This window comes from Taudactylus pleione, unplaced genomic scaffold (genome assembly GCF_031769625.1).
Source record: "Taudactylus pleione unplaced genomic scaffold, aTauple2 ptg000587l, whole genome shotgun sequence".
NCBI lineage: Eukaryota > Metazoa > Chordata > Amphibia > Anura > Myobatrachidae > Taudactylus > Taudactylus pleione.
In genome coordinates this window covers 2,984,288-2,993,056 of record NW_028284989.1, presented here as the reverse complement: position 1 = coordinate 2,993,056, position 8,769 = coordinate 2,984,288, and the positions used below count along the sequence as shown (strand labels likewise).

The 8,769-nt window shown below is 42.3% G+C and overlaps 1 protein-coding gene across 1 annotated transcript; it reads right to left on the bottom strand.

Moving 5' to 3' along the window:
• Window positions 1-7,111: 7,111 nt before the first annotated feature.
• Window positions 7,112-8,047, bottom strand: LOC148481276 (olfactory receptor 10C1-like). The gene has a single exon (XM_088453731.1). The coding sequence runs from the start codon at window positions 8,045-8,047 to the stop codon at window positions 7,112-7,114; it is 936 nt and encodes a 311-aa protein (XP_088309857.1).
• Between the last annotated feature and the right edge of the window lie 722 nt (window positions 8,048-8,769).

Sequence of the window (8,769 nt, the reverse complement as noted above, 5' to 3'; positions counted from 1 at the left end):
AGTTGTAGCAAGGAAAAATTTGTCCTTTAAAATTTAAAGGGACAGGCACGAAATTGTGGAATCCATGAAGGTGGTGTTAGCAGATGCTCTGAGAGGCCAGGTTGTGCTTCCAGCCTACCCCTAAGGACATCAAGGAGGATGTTGTAAAGGCCTTGCTTCAGGCTATGTCTGCTCAACAAGAAGCTACCAGAGCCCAGCAGGAATCCACCCAGGTGCAGATATTGGCCTTGGAGGCAGCACAGAGGCAACAACAAGTTGCCACTGAGGAAACCCACCAGGACTTAGCGGAGAACAGCCAGGCCATAAAAGAGGTGGTACAACATCTAGTAGCCTGGACTGGAGATGCTTCCACTGACCCTCCAAACCACACTTGCTCCATACGCACCAGTCATTTTTTGCAGAAGATGACCCAGAGTGATGAGGTGGAGGCGTATCTTACGGCCTTTGAGAGAACCGCAGAAAGGGAGAGTTGGCCCAAGGAACAGTGGGCAAGTCTTGTGGCACCCTTCCTGTCTGGAGAACCACAAAAGGCCTACTATGATTTGTGCCTGGCTAATGCCAAGAACTATGCAAAGCTAAAACGGGAGATCTTAACTTGCTTGGGAGTCACCTCATTTGTTCAGGCCCAATGAGTCCATCGCTGGGAGTTCCAAATGGAAAAGCCTCCATGTTCATAGATGCATAACCTCGTCCATCTAACCACCAAATTGCTACAGCCCGAGATGCTGACAGGACCACAGATCGTGGAAAGAGTCATGATGGACTGGTATCTGCGATCGCTACTGGCATCTCTACACAAGTTAGTCGAACTGGTAGAGAGGTACATGGCGGCTGAGGAGCTGTTGAGTCTGCCCCACCGAGTCCTGATGACGCACCATCGACACTGGTAAGACTGTACCAGGGGAAAAGGGTGCTGGGCAATGGAATGTACTTAAGACTGAGGGTGTGGGACCTGGAGACAGGCCAGACAGACCAAGAAGGTTCCGACCCCATAAAAGACTAGATAATAATATGATTCAGTGTTTCTGATGTGGTGGTTTCGGCCATATTGCAGCTAGTTCACTTACCTCTGAACCTATGCAATGTGATACTGCTCATGTATACCACAGGGGGTCTTTTTTTGCACAGCCAGCCTGTACTGATAACCGGCAGGCTGAGACTGATAAGAACATGTGTGTACTCACTGTAGAAGGCAAACATGTAGAGGATCTGTTAGATTCTGTTAGCCTGGTGACACTTATGAAAGCTGAGCTGTTGAACCACTTGAAGCGTAAGGGGAAAACTGTTGGTGTGACCTGCATACATGGGGACACTCGCTATTATATTACTGCAGAAGTGAACATCGAGACAACATGTGGTTCCGCGATAGTCTCTGTGGGTTTGGTACATGGCTTGTATGATGTAATATTGGGGAGAGACTTTGCTCACTTCTTGAAATTGTGGGAAAGCTGATTTTGCACAGAGGTAAATCACCCTGACTCGTTTGAGAAGGTTACTGGCTTAGTAGCAGAGAAGTTCCCTTTTTCTAGTATGATTGGCGAACTTGAGAATACGGAGCATGATAGTGGCTCACCAAGTGATGTGCCTCCCACTGAGGTGGGAAGTGTTATTGAGCCAGTTGATCGTCTGCCTGATTTAGAGGTCAGGAGAGAGGTCTTTGCCGTGGAGCAGTTAAATGACCCTACTCTGGTAAAAGCCAGGGAGAATGTCAAGGTGATCAATGGTAAACCCATAGACCCCGATAGCCCACTGTCATATCCTCACATGGCAGTATGTCAGGATTTATTGTATCAGGTGACTAAGAAGGGGGAAGATATTGTGGAACAATTAATAGTTTCCAAAGCTTACAGAAGAACAGTGTTGGATTTGGCCCATGGTCATATAACAGCAGGCCACCTAGGGGTAGAGAAAACCACTGAGGGAATTATGCAGAGGTTTTTCTGGCCCGGGGTCCATAAAGAGGTATCTGACTATTGTGCACGTCCTGCCCCGAATGTCAGTATCATGCTCCAAGGCCACATTTCAAAAGTCCCCTGGTTCCATTACCCATTACTGAGGTTCCATTTGAAAGAATAGCTATGGATTTGGTTGGGCCATAAATGAAATCAGCCCGGGGCCATCAATATATTCTGGTGATAATGGATTATGCTACCAGGTACCCAGAAGTGATAGCATTACGCAATACGTCAACCAAGACCATTGCTAGAGAATTAGTCCATGTCTTTAGCAACCTAAGGAGATCCTGACTGACCAAGGTACCCCATTTATGTCAAAAATCATGAGAGAGTTATGCCGCCTGTTTAAAATTGATCAATTAAGAACCTCTGTGTACCATCCCCAGACCGATGGGTTAGTGGAGAGGTTTAATAAAACTTTAAAACACATGCTAAGGAAAGTAGTGGACAAAGATGGTAGAGATTGGGATTACTTGTTACCTTATTTGCTGTTGGCCATAAGAGAGGCCAATCCTCCACAGGGTTTTCCCCTTATGATTTATTGTACGGAAGACATCCAAGGGGATTACTTGACATTGCCAAACAGACATAGGAGGGGCAGTCCAGTCCGTGTAAAACAGTTATTGAGCATGTTTCCCAAATGCAAGAAAGAATTGCTGTTGTGGTGCCGATAGTAAGAGAGCACCTGGAACAGGCCTAACAGGCACAGCAGAGTGTTGGTGTTGGTTCCCACAGTAGAAAATAAACTTTTGGCTACATTTTCAAGTACCCTTTGAAATCTTAGAAAAAGTGGGGCAGGTCAATTATAAAGTTTACCAGCCGGGGAAAAGAAAGCCAGAACAGATATACCATGTAAATATTATAAAACCCTGGAAGGATAGAGCAGCATTGTCAGCTGTCCAAGCCCCTCCAGTAAACCCAGTGCCCGTGGTACCCAAAGAGACAGTGGCAAAAACCCTGTCCGCCAGTCAACAGCAGGAAGTTAAGGAATTTCTGATCAGAAATAGGGTGCTGTTTTCAGACAAACTAGGGAAAACCAAGGTCATTAAACATGACAATTACTGACCCAGAGGTTAAGGTTAACCTAAAGCCTGATAGGGTACCAGAAGCCCAAAGAGAGTCATTGTTGACGGAAATTAAAAATATGTTAGAGTTGGGTGTAATTGAAGAATTGCATAGTGAGTGGTCAAGTCCCATTGTGCTCATTCCTAAGCCCGACAGGAGTATGCAATTCTGCAATGACTTTCGTAAATTGAACAGTGTGTCAAAATTGGATGCCTACCCAATGCTTAGGGTGGATGAACTAATTGAAAGGCTGGGGACAGCCAGATATTTAACTACTATTTACTTAACCAAAGGGTATTGGCAAGTACCATTAACTGAGAACACCAAAGAAAATACAGCTTTTTCTGCACCAGAGGGGTTGTTTCAATAGAAGATGTTGCCATTTGGGCTACATGGGGCACCTGCTACCTTTCAAAGAATGATGGATAGGATTCTAAGGCCCCATAGACAGTATGCTGCTGCTTATCTGGATGATGTAGTCATTCATAGTCCTGATTGGCAGTCTCACTTGCCCAGAGTTCAAGCAGTGTTGGACTCCATCTATAAGGCAGGTTTGACAGCCAACCCAAAAAAGTGTTGTCAAGGGATGGAAGAAGTAAAGTATCTTGGGTACACCATTGGCAGAGGTTTGATAAAGCCACAGCTCAATAAGATAGAGGCAATCCAAAACTGGCCACGACCCCTGAATAAGAAGCAGGTGAGAGCCTTCTTAGGGATCACTGGGTTTAATAGGAGGTTTATACCCAATTTTGCCACCATTGCAGTCCCACTGACTGACCTTACCAAAGGTAAACAGAAAGTCATGGTGGAATGGAGTCCTGAAGCAGAGAATGCTTTCCAGGAGTTAAAAATAGCATTATGTGCCCAACCAGTTCTGATGACCCCTGATTTTGACAGAGAGTTTGTTGTACAAACTGATGCATCAGATGTAGGCATTGGAGCGATCCTGTCCCAAATCAAAGAGGGTGAAGAACACCCGATTTTTTTCTTAAGCCGGAAATTAAATGTACATGAGAGAAACTATGCTACGGTCGAGAAAGAAGCATTGGCCATAAAGTGGACATTAGAAACTCTCAAGTACTACTTGGTGAGAAGGAAGTTCAGATTGATCACTGACCATGCCCCTCTGAAGTGGATGTCAGAAAACAAAGACAGGAATGCGAGAATAACAAGATGGTTCTTGGCATTACAAATCTTTCAATTTATAGTAGACCACAGGCCAGGAAGCCAGCTGGCCAATGCAGATGCTTTGTCACGTGTCCATTGTTTGGGGGCTGCAGTTGTTCCGCCCCACAGGTCAAAACAAAGGGTGGGATATGTGATAGAAGCACTGGAGAAGTGTGGAATGGCTTCTATATCTGTCCCAGATTCCTGTCTTATGTCTTTTAAAACCCCCAGGAGAAGTCTGTTGGATAAAACAGACTAGTAATGTCGGCGTCTGTGAAAAGCCAGAATGGGTCCTGGGGGTGTGGATGTGAGGAGAGGGAGGGCTCCATCCACAGGCCACTCCAGGTGTTGGGCCTTTCAGCCTGGTAGCAGGCTCATTAGGGCTTGCACCTGGGAATGGCTGATTTATGCTGGGTTTAGTTAGGGCTGAGTGTCTCATACCTGGGAGAGCAGGCCCGCAGGTTAGCTTGCTCTGAGACACTGCTGTCTACAAACCAGAAGGTACTGTGGGATGGGGATTTATTTAGTGTTATGTTAGTGAGGGAACTATCTGTCTAGTTTGTGCCCAGCCAGGCTAGGGTTTATTTTATGTTTTGTTTCTTTGATTATTGATATTGCACAATAAAAACTGATGCCGACCACCTTGTACAAAAATCCATGACTGGAGTGCTATTTCCTGGCTGCTGTATGCAAGGTGGTGTCCGTCTACCCCAGGAGAGGGACCCCTTACCCCGACCTTATCACAATAGCTAGAAAGTTTGCCCACCAATTTTGATTCAGTCAATATTTTATATTATAAATCTACAGTTTATAATAAGTGAGAAAGTGTGTGTGTGTCTGTCTGTTTGTCCTTTATGCATGGCCAGAGTTTCATACCTAGCTTCACCAAATTTTCCATTATTGTGTTCAGGTTTCTGGCTGCTTGAAGTTAGTCAAGGACATTGAGGACTATATGGTGCCCACCAAGTACGGTGTGGAGTCTCTGATTTGAAATTTTGGTTTAAGTAAGTTCACTCAGGATGTCTTCCAGTGCCTAAAACTGCACTGATCTGAAGGCACAGACTGATATGTACCAGTGGATGGGCAGGCAGAGCTCCAACAGAAGAGCAGATAGTCAGAGGATCATCTGTCACACTGCACCTGCACTGATAGTTACTCATTTACTCCAATCACATTTTCATATGCCATGGTTTCCAATGTTGGTCTGCATGTAAATTATTATGGCTGCAGATGTATTTCAAGGTTCATTCTTCAACCCGGACAAGGCTGGGTATCTCAGCTACACTATGTAGAAAACAGTGATTGGACACCCCTGCACAAGTGAAATGGTGTTCTCCTGATCACATTAACTCTGAGGAGTATAGAGATGGTCTCAATAACTCTGTGCTCCCTACATTGTAGCAGTTCTATGGAAACAATGAATACTTTTATCAGGATGATAATGCCACCTGTCATGTTTCCAGGGCGACACTGAACTGGTATACAGAAAATTTGGCAACCCGGATAGACTGGCCAGTTCAGAATCCAGATCTTAACCCCATTGACAACCTCTGGGGCTAATTGGAGTGACAGGTGCATTCTAGGCCGACTCAACCTTATTCAATGTCACAGTTGGTCACTATATATAAGGCGGAATGGAAAACATATGGCCTGCTGTTGTCCAGGAACCTGTAGACAGTTTGCCAAGAAGGGTGTCTGCAGTAATCATTGCAAGTGCTGGACCTACAAAGTACTGATGTCAATAAATCTCATTGATCTATTTGCTTGTCAGTGTCCAATCACTTCTGTCTACATAGTGTAGTTTATAATAAAAATTGCTCTATTTGTATAGAATTCAAGGACAGAAAGACACAAAGAAGCAAGGATACAGAAAATATTTGATATCTTTATTGCCCATGTTTTGGCAATGCAAACAAAGATTGTTAATGAAAAATGTAAGTAAGCAAACATGTATTCTGATATACAGCAGCTCTCATACTGCAAATAATAAATTTCATCATTTATTACCTGTATTTTAACAATGAACCACTGACTTTTTACTGTGAATCACCGTGGGGCAGAGTGTTAGTATGTTTTTTGCTAGTTACAATATTTCATTCGATAGCATAGACCTGCAGTCATGGTATATTACCAGTAAGTCAACTAACTTTTAAATAATTACATTAGCTTTAATGTGATATTGTAAATGATAGCAACAGTACATGTACGTATTGTGTTTTTTTTCTTTGCAGGCAGACAATTAAACAAAACACATAAGGCCTGAATCAGATTTGTACACTATTCCGATGTTTATGGAGTTAAGCGATTATCAGCTAATCGAGTATGCTTCTAAGTTGCACTGTGCATGTGTCAAGGTACATTGCCGTAGTCGCATGCAGTGACTTATTACTCACAGTGTGACAGTCAAGGAGCATATGAGGGAAGTACCAGAGAGTGGCAACAAAGAACGTAGATGTGTTGCAACCATTTCGGGGGCATGTCACACTCTGCACCTGCGATCCCTTATATAAGAAATAGGGCTCCATCATTTCAGTCTCTGCAACCATTCTGCAGGACCATAGGGTTACTCAGGACTGTGATAATCGATTGCCACCCATGCTGCGTCTTTGTACACAGATGCTGAGATTTGCAAAGCTGCAGGAGGGCATCTCAATACATCTCCCAGTGGCTGCGACATTTGCATATTTTCACAAAGCCGCTGCATACACAGACACAGCAGCATTAGTGTACAACTCTGAATCAAGCCCATAGCCCAGAAAGATGGCTCTCCCAAGTTTATATTGGACCAAAAATTGTACCTAACTATTATAACAATAAAGATAACATTTAGCACCACCACTACTAAGGCAGCGTCCTAGTCATCCATAGTAATTTTGCACATCTTCTGCAATATATACACTTAAAAAATATTACTTTGTATTGTGTTAACTATGAGACTGCAAGTTAAGTTTTCTAATTAATTTTCTAAAAGCGTTCTTAACCTCTCTATTCCTGAAAGTATAAATGAAGGGGTTCAGCACTGGTATAACAACAGTATATGTGAGAGCCAGGAATTTGTCATAGTGACTACCCTTAGGTCTAACATACACAATAATAGCAGAGCCATAGAACAGAGAGGCTACAATGAGATGTGATGAGCAAGTGGAGAAAGTTTTCTTTTTACCCTCATTGCTTTTAATCTTTAACACAGTCCTTATAATATGAAAGTAAAATCCCATTATTGTAAAGAAAGGCAAAACAATTGAAATTAGGGCCGCCAAAATTGTGACCAAATTACTGACAAATGGGTCTGAACATGCCAAATTCTGCAGTGGTGCCAGGTCACAGAAGAAGTGATTGATCTCATTTGGGCCACAAAAATCTAAATGAATAGTAAAAATTGTAGGGAAAAGAGACACAATAAAACCAACCAGCCATGGAAATATAGCTAATTCAGAACAAAATTTACTGTTCATAATAACAGAATAATGCAATGGGCTGTTTATAGCTAAATATCGATCAAATACCATTAATGCAAGTAGGAAGCATTCAGTTTCCCCTAGTGCATTGAAGGTGTACATCTGTGTAAAGCATTCAAAAACTGATATGGTCCTCTTGGTCTGAATGAGGATAGCTAAGAGTTTTGGAACAGTAACTGAGACAAACATTATCTCCAAAGCCGAAAATATACCAATGAAAAAGTACATTGGGCTACGAAGACAGGGCTCAGTTCTAACTAAAATTAGGATAATAATGTTTCCGGTCATGCATATAATGTATGCCATGAGAACAACACAAAAAAGTACATATTGGTACTTGTGCATATTAGAAAAACCAAAAAGAATAAATTTGTTCACTGTCGAATTGTTCACAGCTTGCATTTTTCAAGAGAAAATAAACCTACAACAAAAATAAATTATAGTTATTTTTAATTCCTGTATCACATAAATGTTAGTTTTTTTATTTTATCACTAATTATAAAGTATAATTTAACATATTTGCTATCAGAATTAACCCTCAAAAATAGTATATATTTGTATATTAATATCAACAGGTAACACAACAAATGCAGAACATGTGAGGTATATGTAATAAAGTTATTATTCTTTATGGGCTATTTGCTAATTGGAATAAATGCTGATACAATTCTGTTTTTTATTTTTTTTGTAATCCCATGTACATTAATTTACACAATTGTTATTTTTTTTCTCAGCTAAGCAAGATGGCAGAAACTACAGGGTTGCAGAATTTACCTCGATAGCAAGGTTATTCCTGGGTCCAACCCGGGTCACGTATATTGAGATAGGCATAACCTGCGTTCCCTTAAAAAAGGCTTTGATTGGCTGGCTCAGTGGTGCTTGGAGATGACATCTCCAAGCATCCACTGCCTGACGGAAGACTCTGGACATTAGAAGACCCGGGTTCAGTGTGTAGAGTGATGACCTGGGAATAATCTAGGTCAACCCACATGTACAGTATGAATGGGGATAAGTACAAAAAACCCTGGCTTCAAACCGGGCTCAGTGTCTCGGGTTCGAGCCGGGCTAAAGCCAGAGTTTGTGTGTGAAAGTGGTATAAATGTGAACTATCTGCAGAAAAACTA

Excerpts from the sequence above, each read along its gene's own strand:
- LOC148481276 (XM_088453731.1), bottom strand. The coding sequence starts at position 8,047 with ATGCAAGCTGTGAACAATTCGACAGTGAACAAATTTATTCTTTTTGGT.